The sequence below is a fragment of the Pipistrellus kuhlii genome, unplaced genomic scaffold (assembly GCF_014108245.1).
Source record: "Pipistrellus kuhlii isolate mPipKuh1 unplaced genomic scaffold, mPipKuh1.p scaffold_m20_p_7, whole genome shotgun sequence".
Taxonomy (NCBI): domain Eukaryota; kingdom Metazoa; phylum Chordata; class Mammalia; order Chiroptera; family Vespertilionidae; genus Pipistrellus; species Pipistrellus kuhlii.
Window position 1 is genome coordinate 28,984,070 of NW_023425573.1, and position 23,076 is coordinate 29,007,145.

Here is a 23,076-nt window from a genome sequence, read left to right on the forward strand (position 1 = left end):
ACCCAGCTCGGCTGTTCCCTAGGTTTTCACACATCATCTCATCTATGTGGAACCTTCCAGCTCCTCGGAAGAAACACTCTCCATGGAGGTCAATGGTAAGCCAATCCTCCTTTGGAAAGAAGTATGCACCATTGACCAGCGAAGTCTGTGGCTCCACTTGCAAAGGGCCCTGGTCCCTGGCACACGGAATTGTGAAACCTGTGGTTATCTAACCTTCGGGTTTATTCAGGCATTGTGATGACGCCACAGAACAACAGGCTCCACCTAGTCAGACTACAGAGACTGAAATCAGATACAGGTTTCTTTGTCAGAAGCCTCTAAATTGTGACAGATTTACCCCCATAACACGGGTTTAGCCGATGACCCAGAAGCAGAGGGGAGTGTGAAATGTGCCCAGTGTTCCTGGGGTCTGGTGGGAGCCTGTGAGGTCCCCAACCGATGGAGCTGTGGCTGGGGTTGCAGCTTCTTCCGCAGCTGCCATCAGGGAGCGAAGCACAGTGGGTGGAGGGCCCTCGCAGTTCTAACTCTCTTTTTAACTGAGGGTCTAGCTGAGGAGATTGCAGACTGCTCTGGCCCCTTCCGCCGGTTCCAAAACTCACGGCTAGGCCAGTTGTTTCTTGGGAGGGACTGTGCAGTGACATTGTTTCTGTGACCCCGTTGCCCGTTCAGGGTCCGGGGTGCTGGCTGGGGGTTGGGTGATGGGGACACCATGAGGAAAAGTCCTTTGTGCCCGGCCCCTGTGCCTGTGCTGGGGTCTCTCTGTGCCCACAAACTGTACTGTGTCTAGGGAGGTAGGCAGGCCAGATGGTGTATGCAGACCCTGAAATTTTACACCTCACCAGACGCTGTGGTTAAGTGAGTCTCCATGGTAAACTCACTTATAGGATGTTAGAAGGCTGGAGTTAAATATTTAATGTACCACTTTAAGCATTTGTTTTTCAAAGGAAGAGTTGCCGTAATTTAAAATCTCACAGAAGTATATTTAGTGACTCTTCCCAGTAGATTTTTAACAGCTGTTATTGTGTGCACCCAACTGTGGCTGAAATCCTGCTGCACGTAGTTCCTAACGGGTTACCCTGAGGTGGTCTCACTGACCTAACATGTTTAGTATTGCTCAGGCAATGAAAGCCATGAATGCAATAGGCTGCAAGATATGTGGCCGCTGTCGCCCTTCCACGAATGAGGATGCTGGTGTCCGCAGACGTCCCATGCTGGTGTGGCCTAGCATGTCCCTCATCTCACTGTGCTCATGTCCACACCATGATGTAGGGTTCCATTCATCCCCCTGGGCAGCAGCCACCACACTGTTCATCTGTCTTGTCTCTTTGTATATTATTTCCAGAGATAAAATGCTGTGTTTTGTGTCGAAATTAAACACTCCATATGGGTTACGTTGTGTGGGGAAGGGAGGGAGGGAGTCCTTTACTAAAGCGGGTGCAGCTGCCTGACAGCTTGGCACACTGCCATCTAGTGGGAGCCCCAGGCACTGCAACAGCCTCATGCTGCTCTGTCCATTCCCAAGTGGCTCCAGGTACTTGTGTCTCAGGAAGGCGGGCAAATACCACCTGTCCCTTGTCACTGGGAAAGCAGACAGAACACATTTAGTCTACCATGTAGAATAGAGAGGGGCAGCAACAGTGAAGCATAGCTTGGCTATACCTTTCCTTGAGAGCATCGTTTTTCTACATACATGGTCTCTATTAAAAATATATCAGTGTTCACATTCTGACACCATTTGGTATTTCAGAGCAGAGGCTCTTTTAAAACTAGTTTATACCTGTTTTAGAATTAAAGAGAAAACGATTATTTTAGGGGGGGGGGTTTCTTCCTCGTTAGATCTTTTGCGAATTACAATTTGCTTTTTGGGTACAGGTGAAATGACGCAGGGCAGAGCTGGCCTTAAAGTCCCCATGTGACCAATACTTCTGCTCTGTGTGTATTCCTTTTTATCCTTCTCACAAGAAATACTAATATATGTATTCATACACACACACACACACACACACACACACACACGGAGTCCTTTTATGGGGACAGATACCTTTGTAGGTGAAGGTAGGATTTCTGGGGCTTCACGTAGCTACACCATCTTTATCTATTGCTAATGACCAGTCAGAAACGCTACCATTTAAACCTCGAAGCTACGAAGCAGCGGGCTTCTCCAGATAGCTTCACGGTCTATTAATTGGGGCCTCCTCCTTCCACTGAGAGCTAAGTCACTCTCTTTATTTTCATCTCATTACTATTTGTTCTGCCAATTAGCTTATTTTGGGGGATTGAAGGCCTTGGGCCAAGCTGGTTTAATGAATTGATTTCCAGCAGACCAGGTGCTTGACAGTTAAATTCTCCTTGGTTACTTGAAATGTTTTTCTTTATTGTTGAAAGTATTACTGATGTCCCCTTTGTTTGTTTTTCCCATTGACCCCCTCCACCCTGCCCCCGCGCCTCCCAGGCCTTCTCCACTCTATTGTCTGTGTCCATGTATGCATATAAGTTCCCTGATCAATCCCTGCCCACCCAGTCCCCACCTTTCCTCTGAAATTCGTGAATCTTTTGAAATTCGTGAAAGTCATCACGGCTCAGAGCATGGGTGCAGGGTGGTGAGGTAGAACCCTCTCGATGGAGGCCACCTCGATTCCCAGGGCTCCGTATGGGATGCCAAATTGAGAAGTGAAAAGGGCACCTGCGGTCAAGAGTTCTGGAAAGCTCCCACGAGACACCGCTTTGCCCTGGTCTCTGGAGGACAGCCGGCTGTGGGCACAGGAAGGAGAGTGCTCTGGCAGCCTGCTGAGGGCACAGGAAGGGAGTGCCAGGATCTGAAGCCCCACCCAAGGGCATGAGGCCGGCCTGCCCTCAGTCCAGCCCCCTGGCTCGAGGGATGTGGTCCCTGCTCTTGTTTTCCCTCCTGCTCTTTGGACACTGAGGAGACTCAGAGGAGAGCAGAGCTCCTCCTGGAGGCCCAGGGGTGGGCGGGCAGGTGAGAACAGGTGCTCTGGGAGCCAGGCCCCAGGTTGAACTTGGCCATTCTGAGCTGAGAACTGGTTTGGAATTGCCTCCTTTTGGAAAGACCGGGTATGTTGTCAGGTTTCATTCACCCCCCTGGTTGGTCATTACCGGTCATTACCGGTCTGTTCAGGCATTCTCCTCTCAGAGAGCAAGTTGAGGTGCAAGTTTGGAGGAGAGAAGGTGGGGGACAGGCTCGTGAGGACCTGCAGCCCAGCCTGGGCCCAGGGTGCACACAAAACAGGAAGTGGTCATCTTCGCAGGGCATCACTGCCTTGACATCCTGACCAGGCAGCACCTGAATGCTGCCCCACGGACAGCGTCACTGTCACAGTTCGCGTGTTCACGAGCCACTCCACATGGCCTGGGCCCCAGCTCCGTGGGGAGGTCTCAGCCTGCAGTCTGGACGGCTGTGGGGCACGCGTGCAGAAGTCCGAAAGTCCCCGGTCACCGGCTGGCTCAGGTGTGCTCTGCACTCATCAGCTCGCCGCAGTGGATCCCAGGCCTCGAATGGAAGCAGCTCTGAGCTACGGGAGGCAGACTGGAGACTTGAGGGGGAAGGCATGATGAGTGGCGGCTTTCCCCAGGGAGTTTGGAGACACAGGGTTTGCTGAGCACAGGGTTTCCTCATCCTGTGGCCTTCGAGTGGGCTCTGGAGAGGAGCCCTCCGTGTGCCAAAAAGGGAAGAAAGAAAAGAAACGTTTCTTGTGTTGAGCAGAGAAAGAAGTAGTGCCATTGTCAGCGTGGCCCCATCCCTGAGACCTCTTGAGGCGAAGGGTGGCCGGTTGCTGTTCATGCAGCCGCGTGGCTGCTCGTCCCGTCCCATCCCATCCCATCTGCCTGCCGAAGGGAGAAGATGGGCCTCAGAACCACATGCAAAGAGCAAAGCTGAGAAAAGGCAAAAGCTTGGGGCCCCACTTTTCACCTGGCAAAGTCTCCTATACCTTTAGTACCCCCCCAAAAAAAAAAATAATAAAATAAAGCCCCAACCAACGTCCCAGGTCAGGTACTCAACCCCAGATGTTTGAACCAGAATGTTTGAACATTCACTGCGGTTACTCACGGGAAGTAGAAAAGGTTACGTAGAAAAGGTTACAGTCGGCTTGCTGCTGTCCCTGGCTTCAGAGGCCACGTTCCGTGAGAATGGAAACGAATATTCCGTGGCTGCGCCTCCCAGCCCAGGACCCCTGTGTTCTCGCTGTCCAATCGCAGTGGCTGCAGACGGTAGACAGGGGTGGGCATGCGGTCCCCTCCTGCGAGGACACGGAGCTCCACACGAGCTGCAGGAGTCGGAAAGTCAACCGGTTCAGCCGAGTGCGTGAGCCAGCTCCTCCCCGGGGGCCTGTCGGCGATCGCTGTGAGGTTTCGGCGTCATCACGTTCCTGTGGACCCCGTGAAAGCGGAGGAGCCTGGCTCTGAGCTGCTGTGGGCACAGGTGTCCGTGTCGCCTGGCAGAGGCTATCCTATCGGAGGGTCTCATGGGCAGAGTGGTTTTTAAACTACAAAGGAAACTATTGTGTTATCGTAGCATCAGCTGACCCTGCATCTCGATGATCCATTTCATGCTTATGTTTAACATTTGTGCGTTTTCCTCTCTAGGTTGAAGAGAGACCAGAAAAAGATTTCACCGAGAAGGTGAGGAGTTTCTACAAGCCCTTATCTTATGTCATTAATGAACCTAGTGGGTCCCAGGATTTATGGGTAAAACTAACAAGAAAATAATGTGAGTGAACAGGACAGTGTGTGGGCCACCAGACAGTGTCCCAACCTTTTTTTTTTTTTTTTTTTTTTTTTCGGGGTGGGGGGAGGAGTCCCCGGGAGTCACTTCCAGTTTGTGCATTAAACCCTCCGTACAGTGACGGACGGTAAGGTGAATGCAAGGTGTGGCGCTGTCTGTATTGGCTCCCGCCAGCCCAGGGACGAGGTTCCAAGCGGGAACCTGAATTCAGGTGATTTTGGTTTTGTCTGAAACGGTGTCTGGTTCTCCAGGGGTCTCGCAGCCTGGCCGGCCTGTCTGCAGCCACACTGGCCTCGCTGGGCGGCACCTCCTCCCGGAGGGGGAGCGGGGACACCTCCATCTCCATCGACACGGAGGCGTCCATTAGGGAGATCAAGGTAACGCGCTCTGCCTACTCATGAGCCCTTATTCAAATCTGTCTCCAAAGGGGGGGGGGGGGGGGAATTAATTCCTAAAGTGCCAGATATTTCTTCTCTGTCCTGTCTCCGCTGCTTCCCCTACACAGGTGTTCAGGTAACCCCAAGACCCAGCACAGACCTGGTCTCCCCAGGAGGCTGTCCCTGCCTGCCCCGCCCAGCAGGGCCCACTGCACCCGGCCCCTGCTCCCCCTCAGCTCTGGGGCACGCCTGTGCCAGCACTCACCAGGTGCTGGGCCACTGTGTCCTCCTGCCCTCTGCACACCTCTGCCCCTCCTTCTCTCTGTCACACACCTCGGGAGACCTCACCACACTGTTTGAGTGGCTTTTTCTCTTCCCGCTGGGATGTGGGCACTTTTCTCTGTGCCATCCTCACCCCTGGGTGTGAGTCAGGAATGCGGTGCTGTTGTGAAAGAAGCTGCATCTGAAGGAGCCCACGCAGAGGGCAGTGTGTCCTCTGAGAGCTTTCTAATAATTAAAAGAGAGCCAGCTGCCACGGGGCTTTCCGAGCCGCTGGGGGCCCATTCGCCAGGCAGGCCAGAGAAGAGATTAAGTTATCTCGGGGGGTGGGCCAGTCCCCTGGAAGGTGCCTGGCGACTCCTGTGCTTCATCAGAGTGGTTTTTGCTGTTCTTCCTCACGTCCCCTGGGCCACCCCCAGGCCGCCTGCAGCTCTGTTCGCTCCTGCACCCCACTGATGTCGTAGTTGCTGTTTGCTGCCATCAGATTTGTCTCTGCCCCTGGGTTGTGAGCACCAGTCATTTGTTCAACAAGTGCTTATGGAGATTAGGCTCCCACAGACGCCAGGCGCAGGGATGTGTGGTGAAGGGGAGGGACAGAGTGGGACGGGCTCCGTGGTGCCAGCGGTGCTGACTCCTGCCTCCGGTGTCGTCTGTATCCAGCACAGAGCAGGACTGAGCCCTTAACCACAAGGAATATTTCTTGTTCCATTTTCTGAAGCTCTTTTGCCTGTTTTACAAAATTATGCAAATATAGCATGTGAGATAGACCTCAATTTTATAAAGTCTTGTGAAAATATGAGAACACACCTAAATTTTAATCTTTGTAACATGGAAATGTCTTTTATTTTACTCCAACTCTTAAAAAAATAACGACGAAGAAGGGCCTAGCTGGTGTGGCTCATGGTTGAGCATCGGCCCAGGAACTAAGAGGTCCCTGGTTCGATTCCCAGTCAGGGCACATGCCCGGATTGTGGGCTCGATCCCCGGTAGGGGCTGTACAGGAGGCAGCCAATCGATGTCTCTCTCTCTCATCCATGTTTCTATCTCTCTATTCCTCTCCCTTCCTCGCTCTCCAAAATCAACGAAAACATATTGGGGAGGGGGTGGGGGAGAAGAGGGAAGGCACTGCTCAGACTGTTAGAGGAGGCCGCCCAGAAGCGGGAAGCTCTCGCCTCTGTCCTGGTGGTCTTGTCCGCCTCTCCCTTGACACCACTTGCCTTTCTTGCCACCCCCCCAGGAGCTCAGTGAGTTAAAGGACCAGATTCAGGATGTGGAAGGCAAATATATGCAGGGGCTGAAAGAGATGAAGGTACCAGTGGATGGCGTGTGGGCTGATGACACTAACCTAGCTTAACCTAAAAGCATCCTCAAGGAGACCTTCCAAGCGCTGCTAACCCTACTGACGCCCCAGGCTCCAAATGCTACATGGTGTGTGCACGCAGCATGTCTTTGTGCAGCCTCTGAACCGAGAAAAGGCTACTAACACATTTCCCGATTCACGTCTTGTCCTCACGCAGCCCCCCTCCCTGGCTGAAAACCAGGAGCTGCCAGACAGGCGAAGAAGGGTTTCTTGTTTTCTTCGTTTCCCATAGCGGTTACATGCACACACCGCCTTCCTTCACCTGCCTCTGCACATAGCTGATGTCTGCGGTGACACAGTCCCTGTGGCCATGCTCTGAAACACCGAGCATTTGCATGTTGTAACACTGTACCGATTGGAGCGGTGTCTGAATGTGCCTCGTGCTGGGTTTCTTTGAGTATTAGGGTGTGGAGTCCCTCTGTTGTTCCGACCAGGACATTTAGTTGTCATTCCTGGAACAGTCAGGGCCTGTGCCCTGTCTTTATGAGGCAGCCATGGCAGACCGTGACCTAGCAATAGATGGTGAACCTGTCACTTCCCCGAGCTCCTCAGAAAGTACCCCCCAGTGTCACAGGGGTGACAAATCACACAACTTTCATATCTGTCACCTCTTTTCAAAAAGAAAAATTCAGACCCTGGCTTTTAACTCATGAGAAGGAAACCAGTGAGGCAGCCCAGGGATCACTGGTCCCACCCAAAATCGATGCCCTGGTTTGAGAGTGCAGGTGAGCCCAGCACTGGCCCCTGACAGCCAACCCGGCAGCACCACCCTTCGTTAGCGTTAGGTGGCTTATACCCGGGCACTCTGCTCTCCCTGCCTTCCCAAGCCGCCTTCCCCTGCTCTCTGTTTTGGGATCTAAATGCCACTGTGCTGTCTGGGTCGCCTGCCCTCTGAGGGCGGAGCCACGTGAGGGCCCTGCGTACCCTTTCCCTGGGCGGCCCTCCCCAGGGCCCACCCCCTGAGGCCATGTGCCTGTGTAGTTCTCCTGTGGGTTGAGAATCTGAAGTTCCACTTCATCCTTTCCTGGTGCGTGGGTACAGACAGGGATCCCTGGTAGCTCGGGGCAGGGGTTTGCTTCTCCCAGAGAAGCTGGCACGGTCCCCAGTTCTCGCCACGTAACGTGGCCAATTACTTCAGAAACCTGTTGAACAGCCTGACCCACTCCAGGTAGCTGCTGCCTCGTGGGGCTGGGACTCACTGCCGGTGACCAGACCGTCTCCATCGGGCGTCTCCCTGGTCCTGGGACTGCGTAAACCATCTTCATCCCTGGGCACGGTTAATAACTAACCTCCTGGGTGACGAGAATTTGATCACATCGAAAAGGAGGAATTTCTATGCGTTTGAAATTGCCCTGTGTTTCCTGTGTTGATCCGTTTGCTCTAAGAAAGTCTAAATTTAGGGCTGAGCTGTTTTTGTTTTTAAGAATGCTGAACTGAACTTTGTTGTTGTTTTCTTACTGTCATTTCAACAATATGTCCTGGGCTCTGCAGGACTCGCTGGCGGAAGTGGAAGAGAAGTATAAGAAGGCGATGGTTTCCAACGCCCAGCTGGACAACGAGAAGATGAACTACATGTACCAGGTCGATACCCTGAAGGACACGCTCCTGGAGCTGGAGGAACAGCTGGCGGAGTCTCGGCGGCAGTATGAGGAGAAAAGCAAAGTAAGCTTCAGTGTAGTGAGGAACGGTAGAGTAGATATGTAAATGTATGTACTTGGTATATGGTATGTACATATATGGTGTGTCAGTGTAGGTGTGGGGGGTGTTTTCCAGGTTCCATAAAAGTCTAAGCTTTCTTTTTAATAATTTTTTTTTTTTTTTAGTTTTCAGTGCATGTATGTGTGTTTATTTATTTATTTTTTTTTAATGAGTTTAGAAAGAGAAGATGGGAGAGGAAGAGAGAGAAACATCAAAGAGAGAAACATCAATTGGCTGTCTCCTACATGCCTCCTACTGGAGATCAAGCCCACAACTTAGGCATGTGCCCTACTGGGAATCAAACGGAACACAGAGAGCCATGTTGCCAGGTCTCTGGAGTGAATCTGATAGAGGGAAGGGTTGGGGGGGGGGGGGGGGGAAGAAGAATACAGCCAAGCTCTTCGGCTGCCCCCACCTTTTCTGTTTGGTCCCTGGAGGACAGAGTTGGTCATCCTCTGTTAAAGAGATGGGCTGACCAAAGTAGGCATATTTAGCCCCCTTTTTAACCCAAAGGGTAGTCCCTGTCATATTTCAAAGTTAGGGATACTTTTGGGGCCCAGAGCACAGCCAGCTCCATGGACAACACCAGTCCCCTTTCGGGGACCCTTCCTAGGGCATTACCCCTAGAGAGGAGCCAGGAAACGCTGTCAGTTCTATCAACTTCTCTAATTTTACAGTAAACCACAGGCTGTTATCCAGAAAACCCAGAGAAATGGGTTCGTGGTGTTAAAAAGGCCTTGGACATCGCGCTAACGTGGTCCCAGGTCATTGGTTCCAAGGCAGGGGTAAATCGAGGGGGCGTGAACCCAACCAATGGGAAACCTGACTCCCCCGCCTGACACCCTGCTCCTCGTCCGTCCGCAGGAGTTCGAGCGGGAGAAGCACACGCACAGCCTGCTGCAGTTCCAGTTCGCCCAGGTGAAAGCCGCGCTGCAGCAGAGGGAGGAGATGCTCGAGGTGGGTAGCTGCTTCCCATTCTGCTTTTCCCTTGTGACTCAGGAGCCTTTTGTTGGCTCATTGCTAAAGCCATGGGTTTTCTGGAAAACCGAGAGCTTGGGCTGATTCTCCGTGCCTCATTTCATTCGTGGGTGGTCCTTTGAGGCGATGGGACAGACGGAATAATGCCTGCATCCTAACCCTGGGGCCCGTGAAAACGTTGCCTTCCACGGCAGAGGGGACTTTGGGGTGGGAGATTATCCTAGGTTTTCTGTGTGTCACAGGGTCCTTACAGAAGGGAGGCAGGAAAGTCAAAGGCAGACATAGGGATGACATGAGGAGGGGCCCTGAGCCAAGGAATTGGGGGCCTCTGGAAGCTAAAAGAAGGAAGGAAGTGGGTTCTCTCCTGGAGCCTCCAGAAAAGAACCCAGGCCTGCCCACCCCGAGGCCTCAGCCTGTAAGACTCATTTTGGACTTCTGAGCTGCAGCACTGTTAGAATACATTTTTAATATATTCTGTATTGTTTTCAGAGAAGAAGGGAGAGGGAGAGAGAGAAACATCAATGATGAGAGAGCATCATTGATTGGCCGCCTCCTGCACTCCCCTTACTGGGAATAGAGCCAGCAACCCTGGCATGTGCCCTGACTGGGAATCAAACCTTCACCTCTTGGTTCATAGGCCGGTGCTAAACCACTGAGCCACGCTGGCCGGGCCATTTGTGTTATTGGAAGCCACTGACTTTGTGCTAATTTGTTACAGTGCCAATAGGAAACATACAGGGTTGATATTTACCGTTTTAGCTTGATCAGAACTTTAGTGCCTCTTAGTGAGAAGGCCCCCCAGACGGGTTTCCTCCTGCGCTTTGGGACGCTGGGAGTAGAACCCGGAGCCCTGCTGGCCTTCCAGAGTGAGCTCTCGATTAGTGAGAAGCTGCCTTTGCATCCCTCTGTTTGCTGGCTCCTGGCACTCCAACTCTCCGACTCTCTGCAGGTCCACACTTTTGCTTTCTGTTTAACCCTTTTTCTGTCTCTTCCTCTCTGCTCCTGTTCTTCAGGAAATCCGACAGCTGCAGCAGAAACAGGCGAGTTATATCAGGGAGATTTCTGATCTTCAGGAGACGATAGAGTGGAAAGACAAAAAGATAGGGGTAGGGCTTTCAAATCTTTGAAAATCTGTTCAAACAAGCTGTCTGCTTAGCAAATGTGATGCTTTTAAGATCGTTGGTGTGCTTGGATGTGTATGCATGCAGCCCCGCGCGATGCAAACTCAGTCATGCAGCGAACACCAACTCGCCCAAATTGATAGTAACTCCGGGTTGGAAGTTGGCCTCCCACGTGAACAGTCTCTCTTTCTCAGCACGAGCCGAGGGCCTGGCGGACGGAGACACTCCGTGAGGGGGCACTCGGGCACTCTTGTGTGCGCCTTTCCCCGCTTGTCCTGGGGCTTTTTCTCAAGGGGTCTGAGGAGGCTGTTAGGCAGCAAGTGCTTGAAATCTCCCCAGAGAGTCCTCAGACCCTCTCCCTCCCTGCCCGTAGGTGTGATGAGGGGGAGGACGGGACCACTCCCGGCACCTGCTGTGCTTCCTGGCAGGAGCTCCGGGACATGGTGGCCGTGGTACCGCATAGGTCTGGTGACGGTCCCCACCCTAGAGCAAGTCATCAGAGCGTTGGCAGTGTGACGCCGCACTTGTCTTCACTCTGATTCGCTCGTCCCCGCATACTCAGGGTTCTGTGCACGTGCACATGTACACGCATGCGTGTGTTTGTTTGCCTCAGGACCACTTCATGTTTGTGCCAACAGTCGCCAGGAATCCAGGTAGAAAAATAGTCTCAATTGCTAAAATGCAGGGTGTCCCCCAAAAATGTATATGCACTTTGAATGGTTATAAAATAAGAGTTTTTCAACATACAGTTCATTTTCAAAATTTAAAAGAATCTACAGAAGTGAATAATATTTTTTATCAACTCCTGTTTTCAAACTGGTCCAGGCGCTGCTGATTGGAGGCAAAGTGATGGAATCACAAATGTCAAGAATCATTTCATTTGGTATTTGTGTGCCTTCAGTGCGTCGACGGCTGCCAGTTTGGTACCATAAACTTTATCATTAATGTATCCCTATTGAAGAAAAAAAAAAAAAAAGTCTAGTATTACTTTAAGACCAATTTTCTCTGTTCAAAGCTTAGTCTGGCTTCACCCATTATTTCAAATCCGTTAAACCTGAAAATTAAATGGTGAAGTGTGTACATATTTTTGGGGACACCTGATAGTTGTCTCTGGGGATTCCTCAGCATTTCCTCCTCTTCTGTATTTACGCCTCATTTAAAGGCCACCGGCCTCTGATAGTCCTCTAACATGGCTATGAAACCGGACTGAGCAAGAACACGACACAGAGGCAGCCCTCCGGGGCCTCCGTTCAGGAGCATGGGCAGCAGCGTTGCTCGGCTGTCATGAACTGGAGGAGAGTTTGTTGCTGGCGTTTTGTGTCTTTGAGCATGTGATATCCAATGCCCCGACTGTAGCGCTTTACAGAGTAGAAGCCTCTTCCTTACTCTGCTTCTGACATCACCTGCTTACCTGTGCGAATTTCTCTCTCCCTGCTCCGCTGCACGCTCAGGCCTTAGAGAGGCAGAAAGAGTTCTTTGATTCCATCAGGAGTGAACGAGATGACCTTAGAGAAGAAGTAGTCGTGCTGAAAGAGGAGCTAAAGGTATGAAGCCCAAGAACAGCTAAAAGTGAAAGTCCCTGGGACCACGGCGAATGCTGGGATTCTCAGGAAGGAGCGAGAGAGAGAGAGAGAGAGAGAGAGAGAGAGAGAGAAAGAGAGAGAGAGAGAGTGTGTGTGTGTGTGTGTGTGTGTGTGTGTGTGTGTGTTTGCCGGCGTTAATTCCTTTTATGTCATTGATTTTTGTTCTGTTAACCAATGCAAATCTGAGGTTAACTGACACCGTGTGAAGTGAGTTCTGTGGGGTCTGCCCATGACCAGATGTTCACAACATATCTGAGCTCAAAAGCAACTCTGGTTTCCAGGAACTTTTTTATATTCTGTCTCAGTGCTTCCCATGCTCATTAATGAGTTCTCCATTGCCCTACCTGAAGTTAGAGGGTGCATTTGTTAGTTATATCAAAGGCTCAACTGTAGGGACTTCTCTAGCTGAATGTAGTGTGGGCTAGGTCATGCCATTTGTACTTTGAGGCCCACTGGCTTGCAGGAAAGTCATGTTCTATCTGGCCTTGTCCAGGGGTCTTTGATTGCTGGCTGGACACCGAATAAAAACACCCAGCATGCAGCAGGGGGGCCAGCTCTGGGTGGGCTGTGAGCACTGGAGGGGGCAGTGTTGAGGCAGGGCACGGCCGGGGCTAATTCTCATATTCAAAGGAGACATGTCAGTGTGGCTGCTATAATATATCCGAGGCTCAAGGCCAAAGCAGTGAACCAGAAAGCGCAGGCTTGAGCTTAGGCTCAAGTTCCCCCAGGGCTGTGAGTGCAGTGTTGGGGATCCCTCCAAGGACACAAGGGAGCTGGGGCAAGGAGATCCTAGAGTCGTGAGGCACAGCTGGCTTTAAAGTGTTTCACTATGGAGTGAGCCGGAGTTAAATTTCTTTTTGTTTATTGATTTTAAAGGGAGGGAGGGAAGGAGAGAGAGAGAGAGAAAGAGAGGACAGCAAAAGAGAAGCATTGATCCGTTGCCTCCTGCACCATCTCACAACAAACCTGCAACCTGGGCATGTGCCCTGACTGGTAATCAAACCCTGCACCGTGTGTGTGTGTGTGTGTGTGTGTGTGTGTGTGTGTTTGTATGCGCACGTGCGTGCACGCGCATGACAATACTCCAACCAATCCAGCCACACTGGCCATGGCGAGTTATATTTCTTTTTAATATGCCAAACATTCTAGCCACTTCCTAATTCCTACCTTAACTTAAATGTCATCACTCCTTTCAGAACATGTACACATTTATTTCTTTTTCTCTGTATCTCTTTGTAAAGAATCCAGTTGGGGTTTTAAAAGTCAGGTTCACCTTACCATGACTTGCTCGATGCTTCCTGTGGTGATAGCCTGCAGGCCTCGCCTCCAGTTTAAAAAGGCTCCGGCTGAAAATACCCGGTCACCACACATCAGGACATGGGCGGGGCCTGCGGGAGGAACGGCCCTTGCAGGAGAGTCCGGATCTGTGTGTTGATAGAATAGCCATGAGGATGGTGCCCAGCTCTTCTTGACTCTGTGAAATTTCCCTCAACTTGGGGAAAAATAGCTTCTTCTGAAATTATTATTAATAAAGTAGAGTTTAAGCTAAATCAGTCATTGAGTATTATGACGAGCCTGTTTTTGTTCCAGAAACATGGAATAATCCTAAATTCAGAAACGGCTACCAATGGAGAGACTTCAGACACCCTAAATAGCGTTGGATATCCAGGTCCTACCAAGATGACAAAAGAAGAGCTGAATGCCCTCAAGGCGACGGGGGACGGGACCCTCGGTAAGTTCGTGTTTTCCTGTGGCTTCCTGTCACCTCCAGGCAGCACTGGCTCACCCTCACTGCATTGTCAGGGTCCAAGCGGTCATCACTGCCCATTAACAGTCACTGCATGCCACCTGTCCTGTCTCGTCATGGAGTTCCTTGCGCACGATGTGATCACCCACGCGTGTTGTCTGGCGTGCACCTCTGATCAGTGCTCCCCATCCATGGCTGGGGATACGTGTCTCTTGCTTCTCAGAGCTGCCACAGGAGACTGTGATCGCAAGGAAAATAGTCTCAAAATTAAGTGATAGTTTTGATGGCGCCTACTTGGCTTTCCTCAGATATGTGCCAAGGATGGCTTTTTAACTTACTCTGTTACAGAATTGTCCAAAGGGGAAAATAGCAGAGGCTGTAAATCAAATTAGTCAACCATTTTTGCAAGCCAACATGGCACATCCTGTGAGATGTTCTGAGGGGATAAGGTGTCTATGGACAGCAAGTGGAGGCTGTGACAGGGGACATCTTGGTTGCCATCTCAGTGTAGCACTTGAGAGGGACAAACAGCCCTGGTGGAGAGGGGGAGGGACAGGGCTCTGGTGGCCAGTATGGTGTTTTTTTTACCAGTGAGAATTGGATATATCTGCCCCTTTGTCAGAGGTGACATTTCCATGTATGTCACAATTTTGCTTCTGAAAGAATATAAGCTGGGATCCCAGTAGATTGCAGGAATATCTGAAAGGCTCACCAATTAATATTTGTCATAATAATTGGCCTGGGGATAATGCTTCAGAATCACATGCGGCCTGAAGCTGCCACCGCATGTGGGGCCTCACTGGTCACCTGAGTGTCCCAGGTTTAGCGTGCGGCCAGAGTGGGGTCAGGCCGTGGCTGCTGTTTCCATTCGGAACCTTTCATCTTACTCCTTTTATTTATGGAAATGGAGAACCCTCGGGCTTGCTTCCAAGGGGGTGCCTCACTGTATGACACTGAAGGAACACACAGCTCTGTTAATTGTGTAAAGGTTGCTGAAAGAACATAAGCTGGTTAGCATCCACCATTCCTTTGTACTAGCTAGCTGAGGAATTTGATTATGCTGCTCTTGTTCAAATACACATTTTGCAAGTCTTGGATAATCGTTGTGAAAAACAGACACTTAAAGAACCAGAAATACCAGTTTTATAAGTGTCTTCAAACGTTCTTTAATCACTATCAGTAAAAAATTGTGGGCACTTTCCAATATATAATCTATTTTTAGCTTATGTACATATAAGGTTTCATTAATATAAAATGTACATTCTAAAACAAGCACTGATAGAAATCTTCAAAGGGTGAAGCAAAACTAACCCTAAACGGAAGTCCTCCTACTTTCCCCATTTTCGCCGGGTCAGCAAACTCACCGTGGAGCCTGCTGGGTCATGAAATTGTCAAGCTTTGACCTTCAGTGACATGGTATCTTATAAGCTGCGGTTCTGTTTGTTTGAAGAATCCAAACTATAACTTCATTCCAAAGCAGTGACATGTTTGTTAATGCATAATTTTTAATCGGTGAGTCATTTGTTATTTAGCGAAGAGGTCATCCTAATGTGAGAGATTGCTTCCCGCTGGGGCTCCCTGTCCCTTGGGAACGAGACGAAGGTGTTGAGGGCACAGGCCGCTTTCTCAGGAGACAGCGGTTAGGTGGGGGAGAGTGGGCTACTCTTTTACCTTGTTTACGCTATTGCAAAAGTTATCTTCCTCAAGATTGACCCAGAGGCTGAGTTTTTAAGACAAACGGAGTGTTGGAAGCTGCCTTTATGGCCATGGGCTCCGCAGTGCAGTTTGAGAGCTGACAATGTGTGATGTCAGACGTGCATTTGGGAATGAGCATGGGGAACACCAGCCTGAAGTCCTTAAAACCCATCCTTTTGGATTGTTCGGCTGCCTGATCCAAAGCTCTTTCTAGTTATTAAAACTTAGCTTCACCTTTCAAAACCAGTTCACACGAGAGGGCACCAGCAGCCACTCGCCATGAGGTGGTGGCATGGCCTTGGCCGGTGGCTGTGGGTGGGCGCGGTGGCTGCTTCGTGGCACAGAGCTGGCGGGCTTCTGTTCCGGGTGACTCTGTGCTGACTCTCTCGAGGAGCGGGGCTGGGTGGGCGTGAGAACTTGTGTTTACCTTGTCATGTATATTAAGTGGTCGCATCATGGGGTCCCTTCAATTTTCTCAATGGTCTTTTAGGAAAAGCCACTGCAGTGGAGGTGAAAAATGAAATTGTGGAGAAGGTGGGGAAAAGAGAAATCTTGCAAAATACTGAGCAGGAACAGCACAAAGAGGAGCCCGTACAGGATTGTGTGGACACTGAGGTCTTGCCTCCTGGTGACACTGCCGAGAAACGGAAAGCCTCTGAAGATAGTGCCCCCTCCCGAGGAACATTAGCTACAAATGAGGGGCAGGTTCAAAGCCCAGGGCTAGAGAGCACATCCTTCCTTGAACATGCAGAGCAGGTTGAGTCCAGGGAGCTCACAAGCACCCCAGATGCTAAGAGCTCAAGTGAACCAGATGGTGAAACCCTGGGTCCTGTGATTGGGCAGGGCAGCCGGAATGCCTTGGATATCAAAAACCAAAGCGAAGAAGCTGCAGAAAAACAGGAACAAGAAGAGCAAGCTTTTCAGACCAGTTTGGGAGAGGTTAGCACAAAACCACACCAGGAACCTGCTCCTGTGCAAATACCTGAAGTTGAAAAGGAGAGCAGCTTCCAGGGTGCGGTGGAGGCAGGGCTAGCTGGGTTGGAGGAGCAAGCGGGCACAGTGGCCTCACGTCCTCCAAGGTATAGCAATGACACAGTGAATCATGTCACATGTGCGGTCGATGTCCCCAAGGAGTTGGGCCCAAGGTCAGAGAAAGAGCTCACCAACCAGGAAGGGGCTGAGCCCAGGGAGGTCCCAGTTCCAAGCACGGGAGCAGCGGGGGAGCACAGTGAGGAAGAGGACGAGGGGAGAGGGTTCCTGAGTGAGAAACCAGTCCAGACAGAAGTCCCGGCCAGTCCCTCTTCTCCAGAAGCCAGTGCTCAGGAGGCAGCAGGTACACATACAGTAAAGGCCAAGAGAGAACCCAGTGAAGAAAAGAACGACCCACAGGGGGAGGGGTTGGATTCATCCCCAAAGAAGACAAAAAACAAGAAAAGGAAAAACAAGAAGAAAAAGTCCCCGGCACCTGTAGAGACCCCTCAGGATGTTAAGGAAGAGTTAACCTTTCAGAACCCAGATCTAAGTGAAGTTAAGGAAGAAAAGCAGGTAAACTCTCCTGATGAAAAATCAGGTGTGGACACACAAAATGAGGTCACTGGAAATCACAAACAGAACACTGTGGCCGGAAGCAGTGAAAGCCCGGGCTTTCCAGAAGACCCTAAGATGGAGTTGGTTGGAAAACTGAACCACGAAGATGGTGATGTCAACACCGAGGTGGGGAAAGGAAGAGCTGATGGAGAACCATTACTGTTGGAAGGCGATACCATTCAGGCCTCAGGCTCCAGAGCCAGTGCTGAGGCGTCAGAGGAAGGAGCTGCAAAAACTAACACTGAAGGAGCTGGAGCTGCTCCCAGCCGTCCCCCAGAGAATGAAGAGGTGCCTGGCAGTGCCCGGCTCGGAAGTGAAAGTCCCTCTGAGGACATTAACGCTGCCTCTCAAACAGAAGGCACAGAGGGCTGTGTGGTGTCCGAGTGTCCAAGCCAGAGCGTCAGGAAGGTTTTAGGTAGCATTAGTCTAGAAAACGATGACTCGGCACCAACAGGAGAGTCAGGGGACTCCCATTCAGAGTGCAAAGAAGAGACGAGGGGCAGAAGCGAGAAGGACAAAAGCAAAGAAGACTGCGCGTTGTCATAGGCTGAGGCTTGCTTGACAGGCGGAGTCAGAGAGGGGCCAGGACACCACAGTGAGTCCAAGCAACAGACTCTTGTCCGTTAGCTCTGCTGGTGAGATGTTCTAGATGGAGGTAGACATGTATGACAATCAGCCACCGTGTTATCTACTACTCTAAGTTATAGACTGTTACTTGTAGATTTATATTTTATTAGGGTTATCACCCAGATTAGAAAGAAAGACACATTCGTTATCATGTTAAGTTTTAACTGAGAGCATTCCAGTACTATCAAACAATAACATACACTGTTTATATTTCTGCCTATAATCAAAATAAACACAGTTCATGCCTGCCTTAGGCTGATATGAATGTGGATATTCTTGACCAAATATATCAGCATCTAATTAAAATGACCACATAGCATTCTAGGATTCCTACATCATGAGTAAATTAACTTGTCTCATTCAAATATACGTGCTTTCATATTTGCTTTTGATATGTACATGATAACCTGCATGGTATTTTATTTAAAAAGGTGATCAGCCGAAACCGGTTTGGCTCAGTGGATAGAGCGTCGGCCTGCGAACTGAAGGGTCCCGGGTTCGATTCTGGTCAGGGGCATGTGCCTTGGTTGCGGGCACATCCCCGGTGGGGCGTGTGCAGGAGGCAGCTGATCCATGTTTCTCTCTCATGGATGTTTCTAACTCTGTCCCTCTCTCTTTCTCTCTGTAGAGAATCAATAAAATATATTTTTTAAAAATAAAAATTAAAAAAATAATAATAAAAAGGAGATCAATGGCCAAACATCACACAGGTCCCTGAGTGATGAGATTTGCGCCTTAGGACAATAGCTCATCACTTTAGGGATAATGAACCTCTTCAAGTCCTGGGAGTTGTTATTTGCCTTTACCTCATCTAAGGATTTTATCTCAGCTAATGCTGTGGAGTTCACTGTTCATGATACCTGAGCTTATTTTATAGATTTTTTCTCTTTTTTTTTTAATTTAATACATTTTAATTAAAGAAATTAAGTGGGTGGGAAGGATGGAGTGGGGGGGGGGAGAGAGAAACATCGATGTGAAAGAGACACATCAATGGTTGCCTCCCACACGCACCCCAGCCAGGGCAGGGGATCAAACTTGCAACCCAGGTACGTGCCCTTGACCAGTAATGGAACCTGCACCCTTTGGTGTGATGGCTGACATTCTAACCACTGAGCAACACTGGCCAGATCTTATTTTATAGATGTTTACTTCACTTCATGCCAATTATTTATCCAAGTCGTTTTACACAAAGATTTTTTAAATTATTTTCTGGAAGAGATGTTATGTTGAAATTGCATTTTCTATACAATATCAGGGTGGGGCGAATCATTTCTAAAAATTTTTAACCTTAAGATTACTTCTCTTTCTGTTTGTCTAATCATTATTCAGAAGACCAATAGAAAAGAGTACTGTTCTTCAGCAAACTGCGAATTAGACTATGACAGGATATTTTCAATAGCTGAATCGCTTTTGGTATTTTAGTATAAATGTTTGCATTTGTTTGTCTCCGTATAGTCTTATTGGAAAATTCTTGTTCTGGTCTTCCTGAAAAATATATATATATTTCCTATATAAAAGATAATTTTTTAAATAATTGTAACATGAAATTGAAAAATAATTGTAATGAACATTATGAATGCTGTTAACACTTTATGAGAGTCTATGACTTCATCGTACTGTTACAAGATGTAATTGAGTGCAGAAAAGACCAAAGCCTCAATAAAATGTGAGGCCAGCTTGTTATCATGTATTGATATTTGAAATAAAGACATTTTTCTAGTTTTACAAGCCTGTGGTTCCACTCTTTTGGCTCCTTGGACTCTGACCTTGGCTGCTATTGTACCTAATTCACCTGTGAGGCTGTGCCCACTTCCGAGTTACTGATTCCCTGTCAGGGTCCCGGGAGGGACTCCCGCTGAGTACCCTTCATCAGTAAGGACTGAACTTTTCTCCCGGCATCTAGCATCTCAGCTCTCCCTATGAGAGGCGCACATCTGCAGCTAGCCCTCCTCCCTCTCAATAGCACATCGTGGCAGCGCTGTGCCTTTTTGGTTTTGCAAAGCGCAGTGTCCACCCCCACCCCCGGTGCTCTATAAATCAGAACAACATTCACTACCCGCTGGCCCCGTGGCCACCAGGGACTCCAGTCCTGAGCACCCAGTGCCACCCTGGCCCGGACAAGCCACAAGACAGGGGCAGAGGATCCCGGCATCTAGATGGGCCGAAGTTGCATCATCTGGGGAGGACGGCGGAGACCTCCCCGCAGCCTCGCCTGGGAGCTGTGGCTCTGAGGAGAAAGATCTCCGTCCCGTGGGCCAGGACTTAGCGCGCTTTGAAGAGTGTGGTGAGAACGGCAGGTAAACGTTGACTTTCTGCATACGGGTCCTGAGTGGAGGGTGATGGGGCTGCCTGAAGCCCACGGGTGCCTACGAACAGAAAAGCCTGAGGCTTGCTGGAGAATCAAGTCCAAGAGCGGCAGAGAAGTTGGGAGGGTTTTAGCTGATGTCTCTATCTTCAGCAAAGCTGCTTTCACACTGGAATGCACATTGGGAAGCAGCCTTCCTCTCCAAGGCCTCTGGGGCCCAACTCACTCAGTGTAAGATCATTAAGCCACGTTACGCTCTTTCCTCCTTCATCCAGGTTATTTAACAGCACACCTACGGACACGAGGGTAAACTTCCCATCCCTCCCGCCAGCCAGCAGTCTCCCTTAGTCACGTGTTTCCTGAGTAAACGTTGTTCACCACTTCATATAGGAAGGGCCCTGTGCAGTGATCAAACAGATAGGACCCAGCTCTGCGTGGCAGTGGACTGCTGAGAATTAGGACAGAGAAGCACCAAAGAGAAGGACTGAAGAGCCAAACCATTTCCTGGTCACCTGAGTCTTCATTGTGAGCATCAGTTCCTCTGCTCCAAGTGTGAGGTGACGGTGTAGTCCAGCACAGTAACTGATGCTCACAACGGAGGCCCTTAGATGGTGATGGAAGGGTTACCTTAGGTCTGTTAGGTTTAGCAAGGCACGGGGTATTCCCAGCAACCTGGGAACATTTCAGTGTTGAAAGATTGAGACTCGAGAAAGAATCCAGGCACACCCTGCCAACCACATCCCCAGGGGAACCAAGACCACAGGGGTTCCACTGTAGCACAGAGCAGAGGGAGGGGCACACTGATCACATAGAAAAGCTGGCACATTTCTCGGCCCAAAGCAGAATGTAGCTACTGTATGGAGAAGTAAATCTTCCTTCAAAAATATAATAAAGTGTCAGTATGGGTGCATGTAAAGAAAAGGGAACGTTACCTGAGATTTGAATTATAGGTTGCGATTTTATAATATACAAAGGTTGGGAAGTAGTAAAGGTTGTGAGGTTTTAGGAATGAGATGGATGGCATTGACAACTTTCTGTAATGTTAGTACTTCCAGTTCATGGCCTGATCATTTACACTCCCATGGTCACAGGGATCTGGAATGCTCTTTCTCGGGGGTTAGATAGTTTGGGATTTCTGTTTTCTGTCACTAGACTCCTGCCCCAGGAGAGAATCTTACCTCGCATGCCACCATGAACGCCCCAATAAGATTTACTCCAAGCATCCAGGCTCCAGAAGGAAAATGGTTGTGTGTGTGTGTGTGTGTGTTCATGTTGCTTGCTTGTTCAGTGTGATGAGCATATATACAAAGGGAAAACTTTGTCTTTCAGGAGAAAAACCCTTCCTCTCCCTTTCACCTTGTCCACTGTCCCTCTTACCTCAAAGACTTAACACTTTTCCAGATGTGAATGGCTTCTGTTGTTCAATTGAATGGAAGCCAGTGGGGCTGGGGCTGGTGTGGACAGTTCCCATCTGTGCGGACCTCCTGGGCCCTGTAAACAGGAGAAAAAGAATCGTCCTTAGCAACCTGTTTGCCTTTGACCATAAGGAGCGGGTATTGTCCTGGCCTGTGGGGCTGGCCCTGGGAGGACGAAACAGACCCTGTGAAACTGACCATAGGATCAAGCTCCGACCTGTGAGGAGGGAGTGGGGAAAGCAGGACATAGTGGTGTCTTGAGAGACCAGTCAGCACCAGGAAGAGCGACTACTTGGTGATGTGGCTGTGACTGATTGTGGGCCTTACTGTACCCCAGGCGAGTGAGGTGAGGCCAAAGGAACAAGTGACAAGAAGGGCTTGGAGAATTCCAATGCTCGTTCGGCTGCCCAGGGGCTGGCTCTGAGGCCTTCATTAGCTTTTTTGTTTCTCAAATGCATACCAGAAAAGTTGTTGGAATTTAGTATAAAAAACAGCTTTTTTAGAAGTGTAATCCTTACCAGTATTCCTAAAATACTTTTAATGGCCACTCATTTTAACTTCCCACTATGAAAGAAAACCCTACATTTGAGTCATTGTGACTTCAAATTCCTTATGCCTTGTTTCTGAAAACTGCAAATCCAAGTTCTGTAAATGGATATTTGTTTGAAAATCGGGTGTTAGAGAGCAACGATGAGCAGTGCTATTAGGGTAGTAACAGGTTTGCAATATTCTTGTTAAGAATTACAATAAGCATACCAGTGATGTAACACCATTCACTCAACAATTTAGATTGTTGGTTTTTAAAGCTATTTTAAAAAGTACTCATTTCCTTCATATCAGGTAATTTTGCTTTTTTTTTGTTTCCATTATCTTAAAACTATTTTGTTTTCATCTTAATTCTGCTTTAAAATTTCTCTTTCTTAAAAATTCCACATCTCCCTATTTTTCACATTCTCATCATGAGACTTAACGTTAAAGGGTCCTTATTTTTTTCCTAAGACTATTATTACAATTTAACATTTGTTTTTTACTTGCTATCTAAGATATGTGAAGTCTCCTAATAGAAAAATAATGAAATTGTATAATATATGAGCTTCAAGACCACTTTCTGATATATCCAGAGTTTCTTATGATGCCCGGGATTTTGTACATAGGAATATAAAATAGATAAGATAAAATGAAAAGTGATGTTGAATAAGAAATCTGGGTTTATAAGTATAAATTTTTTTTTCAGTGTTGGGTGGGTGGGTTTATAGAAGGAAAACAATGGATCATCCCTGAGAAGCAATTTGACTGTGGGTAAATCAAAATGGAGTTCAAAAGGATCATGAAATTATCTTGTACTTAACATTTTCTGGAGTGTATTTTGTTACTGTGCCTTCCAAAATAACAACTTGGGGTGTTTGGACAAACAGCGTGAGCGTATAACTTGGGTTAGAGTGTGGCTATGTGACTTTTTAAAAGAAAACAAAGGTGCATTTTAAATGAACTGTTTCCATTTCACATGACTGATCAAAAGCAGGCAGTGTGAGAGCGCTGGTCCCTCGGGTACAGGACGCTCCA

The 23,076-nt window shown here is 49.0% G+C and overlaps 1 protein-coding gene across 50 annotated transcripts in view; it reads left to right on the top strand.

Annotated features, from left to right (window-relative positions):
- The window catches only part of LRRFIP1 (LRR binding FLII interacting protein 1), a 113,953-nt gene that overhangs the window by 84,480 nt on the left and 6,397 nt on the right, over positions 1-23,076 (top strand). For 39 of the 50 annotated variants that reach the window (XR_004984978.2, XR_004984981.2, XR_004984980.2 and 36 more), the window contains 10 exons: positions 4,603-4,638; positions 4,993-5,118; positions 6,635-6,706; positions 8,249-8,419; positions 9,320-9,412; positions 10,447-10,539; positions 12,006-12,098; positions 13,728-13,869; positions 16,070-18,224; positions 18,478-19,518. Coding sequence is in view for 5 of the 50 variants with exons in the window: in XM_036421630.2 (XP_036277523.1) it covers positions 4,603-4,638; positions 4,993-5,118; positions 6,635-6,706; positions 8,249-8,419; positions 9,320-9,412; positions 10,447-10,539; positions 12,006-12,098; positions 13,728-13,869 (826 nt within the window). In the remaining 45 variants the exon portion in view is untranslated. Of the gene's footprint in view, positions 1-4,602; positions 4,639-4,992; positions 5,119-6,634; positions 6,707-8,248; positions 8,420-9,319; positions 9,413-10,446; positions 10,540-12,005; positions 12,099-13,727; positions 13,870-16,069; positions 18,225-18,477; positions 19,519-23,076 lie in introns of those variants that run through there. The other 11 variants (XM_036421630.2, XM_036421631.2, XM_045575337.1 and 8 more) reach the window with 4 other exon arrangements.